Source organism: Typopeltis vanoorti, chromosome 6, assembly GCF_054136105.1.
Source record: "Typopeltis vanoorti isolate ZY-2024b chromosome 6, IOZ_Tvanoo_1.0, whole genome shotgun sequence".
NCBI classification, from domain to species: Eukaryota; Metazoa; Arthropoda; class Arachnida; order Uropygi; family Thelyphonidae; genus Typopeltis; species Typopeltis vanoorti.
In genome coordinates, this window is record NC_143554.1 from 45,768,190 (window position 1) to 45,788,874 (window position 20,685).

Genomic DNA, 20,685 nt, shown 5'->3' on the forward strand with positions numbered 1-20,685 from the left:
GAAATGGCAACTGCATGTAATGTAGATTGCCAGTCAAATGATTATGGATTCGATTCTAGTCTGATTAGAGGATATCGCTGACTAGATGAATATGTAGGCTTTTTTTTTTTTTTTTTTAATCCAGTTTCTGAGTTATAGCACTTTGGCACAGACATGTAGATATTTTCTCCAGTAAACTTTTATTTCACAATTTCTTTCAGAAAACAGCATACCAGTTAGAATTCAGACTACAATACAGTGGCAGTTATCTGCCATATTCTCTTTCTCTCTCGCTCGTGATAACTTGAACTCACTGGTAGCCTTGAGCTCAATTAACAGTTATGACTAAGGCAGAACCGGCTGCCAGCGATCTTTCAAAAAGTTAATGTTTAATGAGCTTCCCCTATTACCTTTGGGAATGAAAAGCGTTAGAGGATTTATTTATTTATATTTAATTTGGATTCGCTGTTTTTTTAGGGCTGTTGCAATAAGTACTGCATTTAGTCCATTATATTTCTCATAAAACATTGAATATATTTGCATGGTGGTGTTGTGATCGTCCAGCAAACATGTGCGTAATATTGCTGAGCATGCGTTGAAAGTCTTTCCGATTTCTAGCTGAATAGTTAGTTTTGGGTGGTGTTTAATTTCGATAAATTTATTGTTATATTCCTCCTTTTAATCAAGTAATTTAAAAGGTAAGGTATTTCAGCATGTTAATGCGTTATTAATTAAGTATCAAAATACATTTTAAGAATCAGTATGTTTCTTGTAGTACAAGACTCATTTTTATTAAGGATGCCGGTTTGCTGAAGGTGAAAGCAATGTTATTCTCGCTGTGATATATATATATATATATATATATGTATATTTTTTTAACAGTATGGTTGCATCATTCACTTTCGATTCGTTGTGCTGTGTTTCAGTTTCTTCATCTTTGTGTTATCTTGTGATCTAGGAAAGAAACATTTTAAAATCGTAGAGAAGTTTTATTTCATGAAAACAAACAAAAAAAAAAAAGCAATCTACATTAGTTGAGTTATTTTAGAGGATCTTGCAATTACCGGCTCGCAAAGTGCCCTCTCATGACCCAGTAATGGATATCTTGCAAACAGAAAAACCCAAAAACCCAATTATGTTTGAATTATAAGTTATGAATACATAATTATAGAATAATAATAGAATACATAATACAAGACTCATTTTTATTAAGGATGCCGGTTTGTTGAAGGTGAAAGCAATGTTCTCGCTGTGTATGCGTGATTTTTTTTTTTTTAAACAGTATGGTTGCATCATTCACTTTCGATTCGTTGTGCAATGTTTCAGTTTCTTCACCTTTGTGTTATCATGTGATCGAAAAAAGAAACATTTTAAAATCGTAGAGAAGTTTTATTTCATGAAAACAAAACAAAAAAAAAAAAAGAGCAATCTACATTAGTTGAGTTATTTTAGAGCATTTTGCAATTACCGGCTTGCGAAGTGCCCTCTCATGACCCAATAATGGATATCTTGCAAACGGAAAAACCTAATTATGTTTGAATTATAAGTTATGAATACATAATTACTATTTTTTAACTTTAAAAATTAGTGTATTTTTTAATTAAATTTTGCATTACCATAAAATGTTTTTTAATCCATTGTAAATTTGAACGGTGTAGTACAGAAAACAGCATACTCATTTTAGATATTTGCACCTGCACAAAACGTGCTGCAATGCTTCATACCGCTTTTCTGGGCAGGAGGAGTATGTTCTATCAAATTTTATATCTAAGATACATCTACGATCTCATTACATATTTTTCTTTTCATGATGATATTTATTGTATCCAGCCAAAAACTAATTGATCATTTCTTATTTCATCTCTTTTCTTCTATTTTGCCCTAAATCATAGTGAAAGTAGACATCTCCAATAATATAGTCGGTAAGACTTCTTATTTCTTGTATATGCTTTTCACACGAATATGTGCAGAAATTTATGTTGGGACATTGTATTATTATTTTTTGTTTTTGTCCAGCTGCCAGCTTTCTTCTCTCATGACTCAAAAATTGCTAAACTTAGTATAGCCTTTTGTGGGACCATAAGCTGAAGTTAGTCTCATCTCATTATATACTTTCCCATTTTGATGTTTGCCACTTGCTGTTGTTTTTTGTTAAGAAGATTATCGTCATGTTTAGTATTGAATACTGTAGTGACTCCTTCCTTTCCTTGATCATTATTATTGAATATAACATCCTTTGTTTCTTTGTCAAAGGATGTTTATTTGAAAAGAAACTAGCAGTATAAAAAAAAAGTTCTTAAAGCAGAACATGTGTAGTATAGATCGGATGTTCGTGGGAAATTTTAGAAAGTTAGAACATAAAAGAAAGGTTGGCCCTAAGTGAACATGTGAGGTCTTGTAGTTATACTGAGCATTCACTAATACTCTTTTTGCACTAATGAAAGCTTTTGTTGCCCAAAAACAAGTTATGCTCAGGACTTGTTTATTTCAACTGGAGTGATAGAACAGTTACAAATGGTATTTGGATTGTATCATCCATAATTAAGGAATCTATAATAAAGAATACAATTGAATTCTTTATTATATTATAGGCATATGGTGATATACATTTGTATTACTGCTGAGGTATGACTGAAAGGAAGGGTTGGGGTTGGAAATGTGAAGATAGAGAGATGTGGAGGAATTGCTGGTGAGGCAAGAGGTCTGTGAATTTTAAAACCCTGGGTTTTAAAATTCACCGTACGGCAGATGCTGCTGAATAAGAAGACAACTAGGAATATCCTACAAAGGTATGTCCAAAATTATTCTTCCAATATATATTCTTCATGTATCTGTCTTTAAAGCATCAATAATGTCCTAAAAACTGAGTAAAAATCCAATGATATTATAAAAAGGGGTGCTCCTAAACAAAAATAGCCATAAAAATTAATATTTATTTAGAGGAGTAACATGGAAATTTTTCCAGAAATAATACCTGTGCTAGCAAATTTTCAAGAGGAATCCAAAGAGGAGTACATATCAATGCTTGAGGTAGAAAAAGCCATTTAAAACATGAAATGTGGAAAGGCAGCTGGAGTAGATGATATTTGACCAGAAATATGAAGGTATAAAAGTCTTCCAGTGGCTTCACCACATAGTTCAGAAGGCCTGGGCAGATGGAAGAGTTCCAGATGATTAGAGTAGAGTAGAGCTCTCATAGTATTTGTATATAAAAAAGGGGGAAAACAATGTCAGAATTACCCTCCTTGGCAAGATTTATGCAAGTATACTTGAGAAATGGTTGAAAAGGGTTGTGGAAGACAAGCTCAGTGAAGAACAAATGGCCAAATATAGGCTATCAGGATCAGATTTTCACTTTACGAGAAATAGTTGAGAAATCATGGGAATATAACAGAAATCTGTATTTAAGTTTTGTAAAACAGGAAAAAGCATATGACAAGGTGCCAAGAGAGAAGCTAGTCAAAACACTACAGTTATATGGTGTCAGTGAGGCATTATATCAAGCAATACTTAATCTTTATTTGATTTGTAAGTCAGCAGTTAGAATTGAAGGAAGTACAGGAAGACGGACTTGGTGTATATTATCCCCCTCTGTTATTCATTATCTGTATAGATCACATTATGAAAGAAAGTGGTATTAAACCTGCTATCAAAATTGGAGATGTTAATGTCAACCCTTGCTTAAAATAAATCTGCTAGATTCCCTGACTAAATTGAATAACTGTTGTAATAGATATGGTATGAAGGTCAGCAATAACAATACAAATTAATTATTATATATGTGACACCTCCAGAGAGTCCAAAGACTCATAGAGGGAGAGTGTGCCAACAGCATCAAATGATTGACCCCTTCCAACTGAGCTCAAACTTGCTTTACTTTTTGCGTGAGCCATTAGTAGCAGAGGCTCTACTAATCGACCAACCTTTGCTGGCAAAGACAATGAAAATAGGCAGAAGCATTGAAAATGTTAATTGCATTGTGAATGGAGAACCTATAAGAACAAGTAAAACGTTTCAGCTACTTAAGCATGATATTTAGTGAAAATGTAAATTAAATATGGAAATAGATAATAGAATCAACAAAGTTGGTATGGTAGGAAGTCAACTGAATAAATTTGTATGGAATAAGAGAGAAATTAGTCAAAACACTAAATAAATTAAAATTCATTTGAACAGTACAGTGTTCAAATGAATTTTAACTTATGGATTTTAGAGCTGGGTTGGAAATAAAACACTTGACCAAAGACTAGAGACCACATATATGAGAGTCCTGAGAAAGATTATGGGCATGAAGAGATGACATTAGTGGAATATCATATTAAAAATGAGGATGTTAGGAAAGAAACTGACATTGTTAGCATCCAGGAATGTGTCAGCAGAGCCAATCTCAGGTCCGATGGTCACTTACACAGAATGGGAGAAGAAAGATTAGCAAAACAAGTGTTCTCTACCAGGTTGGCAGGAAAAAGACCCAGATGAAGACCAAGATATAGGCGGATTGATGCAGTTAAAGGTGCCTTAGAAGAAAGAAATATAAGATCTGATAATGTTGGAATTTTGACAAATAACAGATTGATTTGGAGGAAAATTATTGATAGAAAGTTAGTAATGATGTTTTCATGTAGTACTATCATAATATCCTGTACACCCTTTGAGGGTACATATTAGAAATTTGATGATGATGAGAAATGAAAACCTGCATTCCAACAATAATAATCTCTATAACAAGATCACAATAAGTTTCTGGATCTGAAGAATGAAAACAGTAGTCTTACGGAGTAAAAGTGACAATGATATTTCTGCTCAGTTGTAATGCAAACCACATAAGATTTGAATAGCTGAGAGGAGGAGGATGTTTCACAAGAGATAACTTGGATGACATTATGATCTGAATTATTATTATTTCACACACCTCCATGGAGTCCAAAGACTCATTGAGGAAGGACTCGTCTACAACCCTCAATCCACTAACTGACTGCAACTACACTAAAATGCTGTTACTTATGATTTATTAATAGATTTTATTTCTGTTGTTAGCCTAAATGTCTCATGGCAGGGCAAAGGCCTCTCCCACTCTTATCCTATCTTGGGCCACTCTTGTCAGTGTGACACTGAGCTGTTTTTCAGTGTTGTCCCTCCATCTTTTTCTCTTTCTTCCAGGTTTTCTGATTTCTCTTGTCACCCACTCTGTTGCTCTCTTTGACCAGCTATCATATCATCTTGATATCTTGCCAAGTCATCATCATCATCAAATTCCTGCCATGTACCCTCAAGGGGTGTACAGGATATGATAGTACCACATGAAAAAAATGACATCATTACTAACTTCCTATCTACAATTTTCCTCCAAATCAGTCTATTACTTGTCAAGACTCCAACATTATCATATCTTATATTTCTATCGTCTAAGGCACATTGTACCGTATCAATCCACCTATATCTTGGCCTTCCTCTGGGTCGTTTTCCTGCCAACCTGGCAGAGAACACTTGTTTTGCTAATCTTTCCTCACCCATTCTGTTTAAGTGACCATACCACCTGAGATTAGCATTGCTAACGCATTCCTGGATGCTGACAATATCAAGTTCTTTCCTAATATCCTCATTTTTAATATGATATTGCCATTGATGCCATCTGTTCATGTCCCCTAATCTTTCTCAGGATTCTCATATATGTGGTCTCTAGTCTTTGGTGAAGTGTTTTATTTCCAACCCAGCTCTCAGATCCATAAGTTAAAATTGATTTGAACACTGTCAATACAGCTAATTTAGTGTTTTGACTAATTTCTCTTATTCCACATAAATTTATTCAATTGACTTCCTACCATACCAGCTTTGTTGATTCTGTTGTCTATTTCCATATTTAATTTACCATTTTCACTAAAAAATTGTGCCTAAGTAGCTGAAATGTTTTACTTTTTCTATAGGTTCTCCATTCACAATGTAGCTTATATTCTCAATGCTTCTGCCTATTTTCATTGTCATTGTCTTGTACTAGCTGATTTCTATACCATATCTATTACAACAGTTATTCAATTTAGTCAGGGAATCTTGCAGACTTGTAGCGGATTTATTTAGAACTATAACATCATCTACATAAAGCAAAGAGCAGAGATTAATATCTCCAATTTTGATATCAGGTTTAATACCACTTTCCTTCATATTCTGATCCATATAGATAATGAATAACAGAGGGAATAATGTACATCCTTGTTTGACACCAGATTTAACATTAAACCATCTTCCTGTACTTCAATTCTGACTGTTAGCTTACAAATTAAATAAAGACTAAGTATTGCTTGATATAATGCCCCCAGTGACACCATATAACTGTAGCATTTTGAATAGCTTCTCTCTCTTGGCACTTTTTCATATGCCTTTTCTAGATCTACAAAACTTACAGATCTTTGTTATATTCCCATGATTTCTCAACTATTTGTCATAAAGTGAAAATCAGATCCTGGCAGCCTGTATTTGTTCTGCCAAGCTTTTATTTCACAATCCCTCTCAACCATTTCTCAACTATAGTTACATAAATCTTACCAGGAAGAACACTCAGTAGAGAAATACTTCTGTAATTCTCACATTCAGTTATACTTCCCTTTTTATATATGGGTGCTATGAGAGCTCTACTCCAATCACCTGGAATTCTTACCTCTGTCCAGGCCTTCTGAACTATGCAGTGTAGCCACTTTAAGACATTTATACCTCCATGCTTGAGCGTTTCCTGCCCTTTCACATTTCAGGCCTTTGGTGGCTTTTTCTACTTCAAGTATGGGTATGTATTCCTGACTGCATCCCTGTTGGGTGTTTTTTACTGTGCTATCACTGCTTCATTTAGCAATTTTTCGAAGTAATTACTCCATACTTGAAGGATATCTTTTTCTCCAGTTTTTCATGTCACCTTTGTCATCTCTAATTCCTTTTACAGCACTCTTTCTGCTATTTCTGAGCTTTTTTTGACAACCTCCAGAATATTTTGCCACCTTCTTGATATTTATTTTCTGTGTTCTTACCAAAGTCTTCCCATGACTCTTATTTAGCTTGTTTTACACAGTGTTTAGCTTTCTTATATTTGTCTCTGTATACTTTAAGAGCACAAGCTGACTTATTTTCCAGGAACTTTTGATATGCTTTCTTCTTTTCCTTCACTGCCTCTTTAATTTCCTGTGTCCACCATGGAGTTCTGATTTTTCTATCCTTGCAGACAACCTCACCACTTTTCTCTCTGGCTGAATCAATCAGAGTTTTCTTTAAGGCTTGCTAATGAATCTCCAAGGTTTGGTTCCTGTTCTCAAACTCTTTCATTTTTTCTTGAATAATGTTAGTGTATTTTAGTCTACAGTTCACATCTGAGAGCTGCTCAACTTTTATTTGCTTTAAAACTTTTTTACGTGTTCTTTTTAATTTGAAAATCAGTTTTATCATGTTGAATGCTAAATTGGGATCACTTCCAATTTCAAATCCTCTGTACACACCGGTGTCCTGCACCAGGGAGAAAACATCACTATCAACAATAGCATAGTCAATGAAACTTTTCTTATAATAGATTAATTGGGTGAAAATTTGCTGATAAGAAGTTAATTAGAAATGCATACATATAATCATGTAGTAGATCCAATACACTCTTTTCGTTTGCATATCAGGAAGTTCACGATAATGTTTTTGCTCGAGAATATTGGATTGTTAATTTTGTATGTTGAAAATAATGCGTCATAAAGCGAATACCTTTATGTGCAATGCTTGGCTCTTAAAATTTCAGAAAATGGCACTTATGAAATAAATGAAAACTACCCATGATTTCATGGGTAGCTTTCAAAAGAATAAATCTAATCAAATCAAATTTTAATGTTTTATTAAAAGCATGCCAGATATTTCCTATACAGTACTTACCCGAACATACATGGTTGGCAAATCTGCAAGAGCAGTTTCTCTTCTTGCCTGTGATGTTTCTTTTACCTGAATTTTTTGTGAACCTCACGCCCTGCAAAATATTGTAAACCTACAGTATGTTAGTTGTATGGGTGAGCAAAGATATTTAAATTTTATTTCTTTTTTTTTTTAATTTTTTATATAATCCAGAAACCGTGCTCTAGTGGAACAGTTTCAAACTTCATGTCTGTAATAGCAAGGCAGTGGTGTCTGTACTAGGTGCAGTGAATTTCATCTCTAATATAATAATATTTGTATGCCTGTGGTGGAATTCAAACATACAGGCTGTTTTTTTTTTTTTTTTTGGATGGTGAGTACAATAACCACTCAGCCAGCCAGGTTAGCATACTTTAATTTTCAGAATAAAGTCCAAGCATAAATCAAAATAAAATGCTGGCATAAGACATAAACTGAAATATCACTATTTTTTTTGGGAATGAACTGTTTTCTGTTACCATACCCCCCTCCCACCCCACTAGGAATAAACTCAGATCCTTCCAAACAATTAACAGTATCGTCAGGAATGATAATGTCAATTATTTGGAAGGATCTGAGTATGAATCATGTCTGAAATGAAGAATTTTTTATAATGGCTTTTCAGTTTAAAGCACTTCAATTGCCCTAGTTATAGCTGTTGCAGACATGTTCGAAGTTTCTGGTAATTTTTTTTTTTACCTAACAGAACATCATTGCTCTGTGTTTTTGCAGTTTAAAGCATTTTGAAAGAACAAAATGTTTTAATTAAAAAAGGCTCCTTATCTGATGTCTGACATGTGAAGATTTCTAAAGCAATTTTTCTAACCATTAAATCCTAAGAAATAATTGTTCCATTTTCATTTAAGGAAGTTAACAACATAGACTTGATAATAATTCAAAATATTTACTTTATTATTACTTCCTATATTTCGCCGAAGGGTGTTTAGGCTTACATCTTGATTCACCAGCATCGTATATTGTTAAAGGAAATGAAGAGCGTAGACTTGATTTCATTAAACAATATGAAGGTGAGTTAGCCGCTCTCATACGGAGGTAGCAGGGTTTTTCATCCCGCATACAGACAAATTGGCCCTTCAGAACACACACAATTTACAGACATAGAATACCAGTTGTGGTGGTGGAGGTGGGCAGTAGATGGCGTTGATGGAGATGATTCGTAGTAGAGGTTTGGTGTAGTGGTTGAGACAGTTGTAGGTGTCCTCCCGCGATAAGTCTTCGGACTCCTTGGAGGTGTCAGGAATAATAATAATAATAATAATAATATAAAATGCTGGAGAATCAACATATAGACCTAAACACCAGAATTTTTCCATTTATATTCATCAACAGCAAAGCAAAGAATGAAATCTTCATTAATATGCAAATATACTAAAATTATATATACAATAAGCTCCATTTGATTTATACAAATTTTAAATTATGCAGTCTGCTATTTAGCCTTTTTCATTTTATTAGTGTACCCAAAGTTATTGCTTAGAAACATTAAAGAATTTTGTTTGTTATTGGTCTCATTCTGAACTGATGTCAAACTTAATGCCCATGTTTGATTTATTGTGACTGTAATTGGATAGTTCAGTATTTCAGATGAATTTTATTAATAGAGATTTATAATTGTGCACATTTCATTGTGGATCACTATTAATAGTGAATTTTTAATAATTATTAGTGTAGTGTTATGCAGTAATGTGCTGATTACAACTTGGTCATCACTACTTAATGTAATTGATAATACTGTAATAAATTTTTATTAATGTAAAGTAAATTTAATGAACTAATAATGGCTTCCAAGCATGAAGTGATATTGTTGCTGGCAATGCAGTGAAGAAAAACATGCCTTGAAGTCATTGTTGTATGCCAAATGCATGCATAGAGGAATTCTAATTCAGTGCATGCACTCTGCTTCTTTTGTTCATATTCTTTGCTCACGCTGATGTCTTACAATATGTAAAATAAAATAATTGTACAATAAATACTTTTCTACTGTGATACACATGAATTTTCACATCATTGTTATGTCTCAACTTAAATTTATTCACATTTGCTTGATATAAATACTGATGTTTGAAATGGGAAAAGAAAATGGCTACACCTTGATATTTCTGGACTTGTCAAAGGCATTTGACAAGATGTTGGTGCTTGAATAATTGGGTGGCTGATAGTTGAGTAGTGGAATACAGTGGAGTTGAATCAAAAAAGGTGAGTAATGTGGCATGTCACAGGACTGTGTTTGAACTTTTACTTTTTAACTTATATATTGATCTCAAGAATGATTTGAAGAGGAATGTCCAGTTATTTACTAATGATACTAAACTGGAAAAGATCATAGTTAATAAATGTGATGTAGAGATCTTGCAGTGTGATTGGCAGTGGAGCAAAGCCATAAGGTTATAAATGTACACTTTAGGATGAAAAGAATTAGACAGCTGAGTATTACATTTATGGAACTGGACTGCAAGAGATTGATCAGGCTTGAGGATTTTGGGATAATTGTGTACAGAGCATAACAGTGATGGAACTGGACTGCACAAAATAGATGAAGTTTTAGATGGTCATATAGGTGAGGGTGAATGTAGAATAAAAGTTCAGACATGGAAGCCATATTACAGAAGTGGACAAAATAGTATTCATTCACTTGGATGTTGGAGAGACAAATTTATTATGCCTCTTTATAAGGCTCTTATATGACAAATCTGGACTGCAGTGCAGGTATTTGGTTGTCTAGATTTCTTGGGAATAAGGAATCACTTAGTGGAGAAGATTCACAAGCAAGTGACAGATAATGATGGGTCACTTTGATAGGCAGGAAAAGAGATATGATAGAAATGTTAGTTATTGAGGGAGTTTTATAAAACAGATGGGAAAAGAAGGTGCATGACAGGAGGACAGAATTGGTGTCACCTCTGAAAGTTGTGTATGAGTGTGATTAGCAAGGACATTAGGACTCGATTTATTTATTGCTTTGGTAGTTTGCTGGAAATAGTTCAGTAAATAAATTCAAGGAAGCTATAATGAATAATGGTTGAGGACCTTCTGCAGTTTATTTTTTGGACTCAATGAAGTTCCTCAAATAACCATAAACACATTGTGAATTATAAAAACAGAAGTTATAACAACAAGTCACATTAGACTTTTTTAAAAAGTTTTTAGGTTCCATGAAAATTTAGCTAGTTTTACAGCTTTTCTTTATAATTTTAGAAAATGGTTAGTGAAGAAATCCCCCCTGGAGACCCAGAGAAAGGAAAGAAATCATTTATTCAGCGATGTGCCCAATGTCATACAGTTGAAGCAGGAGGCAAGCATAAGACAGGACCAAATTTGCATGGCTTAATTGGACGGAAAACAGGACAGTCTCCAGGTTTTTCATATACAGATGCCAATAAAAACAAAGGTAATACATATGCTTTTTTGTATTAATATAAATATTCGGCATATATTTATTGCGCCTTTACTCGATGCCCAGTATACACACACATACCATATTTAAAAAAAAAATTCTCTTTTTTTAAGATTCCAAGAATAAAGCATAGAAGTAAGTTATTGATAACATTCATTGCATGAAATCATCATACAATGTTTAAGATAGTTTCTTTGTTTTCTGGGCACTCATACTTGAGTAACTTGATGTACTAGAACACAATGGAGTGTTCTAGAAAATTTAATTTATTATATTAAATTAAACATGTCAAGAAATTATATTCTTGTCCAAATCCTTTATCCTTTATCCAAATTGTTTACCCTTGTCCTTTATCCAAATGTAAGTAAACAAAGTTTGCTTGTGAAATTTCTTCATGACTAGGCTACTTATATATAGAAGCCAGTGGCTTTAGATTAATTGCTGTGGTATCCCACAATGCAAAGCTCACATCCTTCTGGGCATGTGTAATGATGCTATGCATTATGGGAAGGCCCACTATCCAAACTAATTTTGACCTTTATTGAGGTCTCAGTGGGAGTCAGACCAAGAGGAGATACCAAGGTTGATATAGTGCTGAACTAATGCAGAAGTCATACTGTATATATCCCATTTGCAAGTAATGAAAACATGTCACATCTTATAATCAAAATACTCTGGATTAGAAGTAGCTGTTGAAAGTTTTTTTCACTTGGTTATAAATTAAATTAAACTTATTTGTTTAATCCTTTATCCAAGTGCAAGCAAACTTTGTTTGCTTACAGATTGCAGAGTTTTTATTCTGTAAAACAGGCAAGCTGGCCAGAAGATCAGCATGTAATTAATAGATATGATATATCTTGTAGCTTTAATTGCTTCAGCTGTAATTCAGACCTTTTGTTCTCTTTCACCTTACTCTGTGAATCTCCTTGCCCCATATCAAATAAGTTCTTTTTACTATTTTTACTGAGATACTAGTTATTAGTTACGAAATGTATAAAATTTTCAACCCACTTCAGGTCTCCATATGAAGCCTTGTGTTTGTGGAGCTGTTTGTCACATTGGTGGCATCACACTGAATCTACTTTCCCACAGCCAGAGGACAATGTCCAAGGCTCATTCATGGATAATAATTCTGCATATATACTAAACAGTGGGGGACTCATGCAATAGGAGTCATGGCTGAGCATTTCAATTCTTCACTTTCCTTGGGTATCCTAATAGAATCTCGGCTATGTAACTGAAACAAATCTTAACAAAAATAAGAAAGGGAAAAAAATCTGGTTCACTTCTTTCTAAACATATACTATGTTCAATTATTTACCCAAGAGAATTCCCACAAGAAACGCTGTCACTCCTCTTCCTCCTGAAAGATTGGCAGATCCTCCTAAATCATTTTAAAAGCTAAGATCTGATGTTCCAGTCAGCTACTGGAACAAATCTGAAAATAAACCCCAACTCAACATCACCAGAGTTAAAGATTGGTACTATCAACGTAAGAAGCCTGAATTGCAAAGAAATGGAGCTAGCTGAGGAATTAGATAAGTACCAGATCGACATAATAGGGATGACTCAAACAAAAAAGACCAAAACTGGTGAGATCTTTCTGAGCAATAAATACAAAATGTTATATTCAGGCAATGACAATCAAGGAAAAGAAGGAGTAGCCATAGTATTCAACACAAAATACAAGGCTAATCTTCTTGAATAGCAGTCAGTCTCAAGTAGAGTAATGTGGGCAAATATGAGAATGGGGAATTGGACAATGAGACTTATTTGTGCCTATGGTCCCACAGAAGGTTCTACTAAGATAGAAGTGGAGGAATTTTTTGAGGGTTTAGAAAAAGCAACTGACACAATGAAAAATGAAAAGTTGGTCCTTGTTGGGGATCTAAATAGCAGAGTAGGAAATGATTGTGAGACATACAAAAATATTTTGGGAAAATTTGGAGAAAAGAGCAAAGCTAATAATAATGGCAAATACCTGTTGGATTTCTGCTCAGGACATGGACTGGTTATTACTAACACCATGTTCCAACATAAAAATGTGCACAAATTCACGTGGAGAGAAGAGGCTAGGAATAAGAAAAGTCTCATTGACTATGTTATTGTTGATAGTGATGTTTTCTCCCTGGTGCAGGACACCAGAGTGTACAGAGGATTTGAAATTGGAAGTGATCACTATTTAGTCTTGAGCAGTATAAAATTGAATTTCATATTGAAAAGAATAACATGTAAGAAAGTTTTAAAGCGAATAAAAGTTGAGCAGCTCTCAGATGTGAGCTGTAGACTAAAATACACAAAGATTATTGAAAAAAAAATGAAAGAGTTTGAGAACATGAATCAAACCTTGGAGATTCAGTGGCAAACTCTGAAGAAAACATTGATTGATTGATTCTGCCAGAGAGGCATGTGGTGAGGTTGTCTGTAAGGATAAAAAAAATCAGAACTCCCTGGTGGACACAGGAAGTTAAAGAGGCAGTGAAGGAAAAGAAGAAAGCATACCAAAAGTTCCTGTCAAATAAGTCAGCTTGTGCTCTTAGAGAATATAGAGACAAATGCAAGAATGCTAAGCACTGTGTAAAACTAGCTAAACAAAAGTCATGGGAGGACTTTGGCAAGAACATAGAAAATAAATATCAAGAAGGTGGTAAAATATTCTGGAGGTTGTTGAAGAAACTTAGAAATGGAGGAAAAAGTGCTGTAAAAGGAATTAGAGATGATAAAGGTGACATGAAAATGGGAGAAAAAGATATCCTTGAAGTATGGAGTAATTACTTTGAAAAACTGCTAAATGAAACAAGCAGTGATGACAGCACAGTGGTAAAAAACACTGACCAGGCATGCAGTCAGGAATACATATCCATACTTGAAGTAGAAAAAGCCATCAAAAGCTTAAAATGTGGAAAGGCAGCAGGAGTAGATGATATTCAACCAGAAATGCTGAAGTATGGTGGTATGAGAGTCTTACAGTGGCTGCACTGCATAGTTCAGAAAGCCTGGACAGAGGGATGAATTCCCGATGATTGGAGTAGAGCTCTCATAGTACCCATATATAAAAAGGGAAATAAAACTGCATGTGAGAATTACAGAGGTATTTCCCTACTGAGTGTTCCTGGCAAGATCTATGCAAGTATACTTGAGAAACGGTTGAGAAGAATTGTGGAAGAAAAGCTTGGTGAAGAACAAGCTGGATTCAGGCCAAATAGAGGCTGTCAGGATCAGATCTTCACTTTACAACAAATAGACGAGAAAGCATGGGAATATAACAAAGATCTGTATTTAAGTTTTGTCGATCTGGAAAAGGCATATGACAAGGTGCCAAGAGAGAAGCTATTCAATACGCTGCAGTTATATGGTGTCAATGGGACATTATATCAAGCAATACTTAGTCTTTATTTGACTTGTAAGTCAGCAGTTAGAATTGAAGGAAGTACAGGAAGATGGTTTAATGTTAAATCTGGTGTGAGACAAGGATGTACATTATCCCCTCTGTTATTCATAATCTATATGGATCACATTATGAAGGAAAGTGGTATTAAACATGATATCAAAATTGGAGATGTTAATGTCAGCTCTTTGCTTTATGCGGATGATGTTATACTTCTAAATAAATCCGCTACAAGTCTGCAAGATTCTCTGACTAAATTGAATAGCTGTTGTAATAGATATGGTATGAAGGTCAGCAATAAAAAGACAAAGACAATGAAAATAGGCAGAATCATTGAAAATGTCAACTGTGTTGTGAATGGAGAACCTGTGGAACAAGTAAAACATTTCAGCTATTTAGGCACGATTTTTACTGAAGATGGTAAATTAAATATAGAAATAGACAACAGAATCAGCAAAGCTGGTATGGTGGGAAGTCAATTGAATAAATTCGTATGGAATAAGAGAGAAATTAGTCGAAACACTAAATTAGCTGTATACAAGACAGTGTTCAAACCAGTTTTAACTTATGGATCTGAGAGCTGGGTCAGAAGTAAAACATTTAACCAAAGACTAGAGACCGCAGATATGAGGGTCCTGAGAAAGATTATAGGCATGAACAGATGGCATCAATGGCAATATCATATTAAAAACGAGGATATTAGGAAAGAACTTGACATTGTCAGCATCCAGGAATGCATTAGCAGAGCTAATCTCAGGTGGTATGGTCACTTAAACAGAATGGGCGAGGAAAGATTAGCAAAACAAGTGTTCTCTGCCAGGTTGGCAGCAAAACGACCCAGAGGAAGATATAGGTGGATTGATACGGCACAAAGTGCTTTAGACGATAGAAATATAAGATCTGATAATGTTGGAGTGTTGACAAGTAACAGACTGATTTGGTGGAAAATTGTAGATAGGAAGTTAGTAATGATGTAATTTTTTTTTCATGTAGTACTATCATATCCTGTACACCCCTTGAGGGTACATGCAGGAATTTGATTATGATGATGAGATCTGATGACATCTCGATCCAAACATCATTTGAAACTATAAGACCGGTCGGTCCTCATATGTAGGAACAGTTTGTGCAGACTCCTTATGCTTAACACACCAATATCTCCATCTGTTAAAGCTAATGCAGTATGCAACTCTAAAAAGAATGCCTAGTAAGATTATGAAATCTGATGTTTCAAAACATAAACATATAGATATGCTCAAATTGTCTATCATGCTTCTGTCATCTACAGCTGAAGCACTGAAACAGCAAATGGTATAAGAAAAATTGTCTGGGAGAGGGGGGGGAATTCTGGTCCACAAACATAACATGTAAACAATATTTTAAATTAAGGGGATATGAAATCCACATTGTTTCAAAACCGAATAAGAAACTCAAAGATTGGAATCAGAGAGTTTCATGCCGAATATAGTAAACTATAAAGTATCGGCGATCACTAGCATGAGATAATGCAAGTGACCCCAGTACGTAGTACGATACCGGACAACTCGTTGCAAAGGTGGGGAAAGTTCAGATCGCTATTCTTAGGTATTTTCCATAATGTAAAAACACATTTCCTAGGAAATGTATGCTGTTATTACATTATGGAGGGAGGTCACTACCCAGACCAGTTTCAGTCTTTTTTGAGGCTTCATCAGTGAGTAGCTAGACTGTAATACCAAAGTGTATAGCGAAAAGAACTTATATACTCTGTTATATGAGTTCCCAAAGAGGTGCAACCATTAAGTTACTTAAATATAAAGAGCTAATGAGCTTCATTTCGGTGATATTTTAAACAATATTTTAAATTAAGGGGATATAAAATCCACATTGTTTCAAAACCGAATAAGAAACTCAAAGATTGGAATTAGAGAGTTTCATGCCGAATATAGTAAACTATAAAGTATCGGCGATCACTAGCGTGAGCTAATGCAAGTGACCCTAGTATGCAACGAGTTGTCCGGTATTGTACTACGTACTAGGGTCATTTGCATTAGCTCACACTAGTGATTGCCGATACTTTATAGTTTACTATATTCTGTTTTGAAACAATGTGGATTTTATATCCCCTTAATTTAAAATATTGTTTACAATATCGCCGAAATGAAGCTTATTAGCTCTTTATATTTAAATAACATCTAAAACTTCTAGCATGTCAGTGTTGAGTGGGGAAAGGATGAAAAGAAGAAATTTAATATTTTTAAATAGTTGAAGGTTGTAATCTTTGGATGTGATGAAGGCTATTCTAGAGACCTGAGGTAGATGGAATAAAAGAGGAGGCTGAGAAATTGGTTTGATAAGTTTAGAGGTGGACTTGTATGCAGTACCCCAGATGTGAGGGCAAGGATGGGAGATTCATTTGTTTCCTGATGATGCAAAGTTGGGTAGGGTAATATTAATCAAGTTGACATAGAGAGCTTGCAGAATGAGTTGAAAAGGCAGACGGTATGGGCAAAACATGGATGTCAATTTAAGAGAAGTAAAGTTATGCATTTTGGGATACAAAGATTGCAAGCTGTATACCACATGGAGGGAACTGTACTCCAGGAAATTTATGAAACCAGGGATTTGAGAGTAGTAATAATAAACAGAGTTGAAGTTTATAGGGCACATTGTTGAAGTAGCCAGGGTAGCTCACAAGATTACTTGATTATTGAAGAACATACTAACAAGCAGAGATAAGGGAGTTATCATTCCTTTTTATAAAGCCTTAATATGACTACATCTGGATTAATGTGTTCAGGTCTGGTACTCTGGGTATCTTGTGGTTGAGGAAGTGGTGGAGAGGATCCAGAGGCAATTGAGGGTAGTTGATAGATTGAGGGTTTGTGGATTGCAAATGTTGGTATGCATAAAAGGGTGGGGGATATGAGAAACATTTAAGTTACTTAAAAGGTTTTTATAGAATTGATGCAGAGAAAATGTTTCAACACTTGGCTGGGGGAGGACAGAACAAGAAGTCTTCCCTGGAAGTTGGGTAAGGACATGAAGACTAAATTTTTCACTTGGAGAGTGATGAATGAATGGAATGGGTTGCCTGTCAGTTGTAAGTGCTTTGTCTGTTAATGGTTTCAAGGAAAGATATGATAGATATTGTATTGATAGTTTGGGCCTCCCACAACGAGAATTAGGACTCCATGGTGCGTGTGCAATAATAATATTCTAAGATTGGGCCAATTTGGAATTTATAAAGTGCTAGGAGTTGAACAGAAGAGAATTAATGTTTAGAGCAAAGTGGAATACCAGTCTTTTTGGAGTAAAAATAGGAAACTGGTTGGTGAGTTGAGCATGAAGGAAAAGTGAGGCATGGTCTTCTTTCAGGGAAATAAGGTAGGATTGTTTTGGTAGCATAAAAATACTAAATTATCTTCATTCCACTTGAGAATGACTAGATCAGTATCAAAGCATTAGCCATAGAAGATCTTGAAGCTTGAGTTATCACTTGAATGAATACCACATGATTTGTGGATGACAAAGAGGTATGGAATCTACTGTCATCAGCAAAGGTATGAATAGGACTGGATGTTAGTAAGAGAAGTTCACTGACTTCCTCACTAACATTACCCATCTTTGTGTCCACAGATTGGTAAGATGGTCAAGGTTAGTGAGCAAGGCGGCTGTAGAAAGAATGTCAGAATCCATATTGTGAACACTAATTAACCTATGTGGTCACTCTATGGGTATGGAAGAAGATAGTTGTTAATTATCTTCTCCTTTTACAAACATGATGGATAAAACCTTGCTTCATTGCTGTTAGGATAAGTGTCATATTATTATTATTATTTGACACCTCCAGGAAGTCCAAAGACTCATCGAGAGAGGTTACCTGCTCTACAAACTCTGTCTCCACAAATCAATTCACCAACTGACTGTAGCTACACCAACGACATCTAACGCCGACCACCACCACCACTACTAGTATTTCCACACACGATCACAAACATCCATGCCCACGGCAGGATTCGAACCTGCAGCCTTTTGGTTGGAGAGTGGATACTCTTAACCACTTGACTGGCCATATATGAACAGCATAGTTCAAGAATGCATTACAGGATGGGTGTTAATTCTGGAGCACAAGTACAACTGAAGAGATACCATTGTGGCAGTAATTATTATTATTAGTAGTAGTAGTATCAAGGTTATTAAATTTTTTTGTGATATTCTTCTAATGAAAGATTAAAAAAGGTACTTGGAGTGGTTTGAAATAGTAGGGGGAAATTTGCCTTGGTCATCTAAGAGGATTGTCTTAAGCCTGTCTTAGGTTTAAGGGATACTGCCATTGTTCTTTTGATTAGGATGAGAGATAGGGCAGAAATTTTTTTCATGCAAAAGAAATATGGAGGTTACGGTCTGAATTGCTAAGAGACCGTAGCTACCTAGCTGGAATTCAGATAGGTAGAATAATTTGCATTAGATCATTACCAAAGAATTTGACTTCTCTTCTACCTTGGTCTGTGAAGTTTAAGAAGAGGAGTTGGTGTGAATTGTGGATGTTGGAATCTCAGAGGAAAATTTACTGACTATTTAGGTGATTAGACTGTATGAGATCAACTTTCAGCGATAGATAATCAAAGGAAGCGGATATAGTCATTAAAATTAGAGTGGTAAAGTCAACAGAGTTAGGCAAGGAAATCTTGTTACAGTAGATCAGTTAAAGGAGATGACCAGTTCTTCTAACCTTTGGCATGGGATAACACACTGACAAAGGCACGTCCTCCGTCCCTTTCTTGTGGAAGGGGAGCATGCATGATGTAATGTGGAAAGTTCAGATGCTGTAGTTGTAGAGGATGCCATGTGAAATTCAGTAATGATTAACAAGTTCGCTATGGATGTCAATTAGTTTTGGTGCACATTGTTGATGTTGGTATTAAACCTTTGGATGTTGGATTTATTTTTTTATTTATGCTGTCAATTAATGGATTTATTGAGCTTGAGCAGGGTCATGCAATAGAAGTGAAGGACTTTTGGACAAAACTCCAATATGGCAGGGGGGATGTACCCAGATTCCAAGCGTGCATGGCCTTGACAATGTCCCTGAAAGCTGCTTTACTTGGATTCCCTGCAGGCACAGCTTCGCAGCATAAACAGCAGCAGGATTATTCACCAGCTTCTTGAATTTTTATCAGCAGATGGAACCTGCTGATAATAATTTTGCCTCCACCTGCACCACATGAGAGAAGGGAGTAGATAGACGAACTTGAGACTCTTCTCTAGAGACAAAACATGGCAGTGGCCACTTTGCTAATAGCAGGATGGTGATGTTTCACTGGGTAATGAAAGTCATCTACCAGCTAGACGTCTAGTTAGCATTTTCTCCCTAAGGAATGTATGCAAAAGACATATTGCTTTATTTATTTATTTATTTATTTTTTATGTCCATGTTAAGTTGATTAACTGAAATTATAAACTGAAACTGTAATTGTATAATTTTTAAAATTTTAATAATTTTAGATTTCATTGTAAATTGAAATAAATTGTATAAAGATGTTTGACCCATATTGCTAATGCTTTTAATGGCCAGCATCTAATGAATGAAATAAAAGACTGTTTTTACTCTTTACAATATAGGCATCGTCTGGACTAGAGAAACCTTATGGATATATCTGGAAAACCCCAAAAAGTACATTCCTGGAACCAAAATGGTCTTTGCTGGAATTAAAAAGAAACCTGAGCGTGCTGATGTGATTGCATACCTTGAACAATCTACTAAATGACAAGTGTGGTGTGTAGCTTTTTCAATAATCATCATGATGACCAGCATCCATAGCTAATTTTAATTCACTCGGTCATTAAGGTACATTTGCTAGATACTAGATATGTGATAGATGTGACAAGAAAAATATTTGTGGACATTTTAGCTGTTATTTAAAACTCATAGTTGACCAAATGCAATATATTCAAGACAGTGTAAGTTCTGAAAAAATGGTGAAATCCATTTGTCAAATAAATTAACATTCTTAAA

The 20,685-nt window shown here is 34.9% G+C and overlaps 1 protein-coding gene across 1 annotated transcript; it reads left to right on the top strand.

Moving 5' to 3' along the window:
- The first annotated feature begins 554 nt into the window (after positions 1-554).
- LOC150105425 (cytochrome c-like) lies at positions 555-20,685 on the top strand. The gene is made up of 3 exons (XM_090394802.1): positions 555-677; positions 11,101-11,293; positions 20,292-20,685. Exons 2-3 carry the CDS (start codon positions 11,104-11,106, stop codon positions 20,435-20,437), a joined length of 336 nt encoding a protein of 111 aa, XP_090250928.1. The 5' UTR covers positions 555-677; positions 11,101-11,103; the 3' UTR covers positions 20,438-20,685.

Excerpts from the sequence above, each read along its gene's own strand:
- LOC150105425 (XM_090394802.1), top strand. The coding sequence starts at position 11,104 with ATGGTTAGTGAAGAAATCCCCCCTGGAGACCCAGAGAAAGGAAAGAAA. Across the intron at positions 11,294-20,291 it reads AGATGCCAATAAAAACAAAG|GCATCGTCTGGACTAGAGAA; the intron begins GTAATACATATG and ends TTTACAATATAG.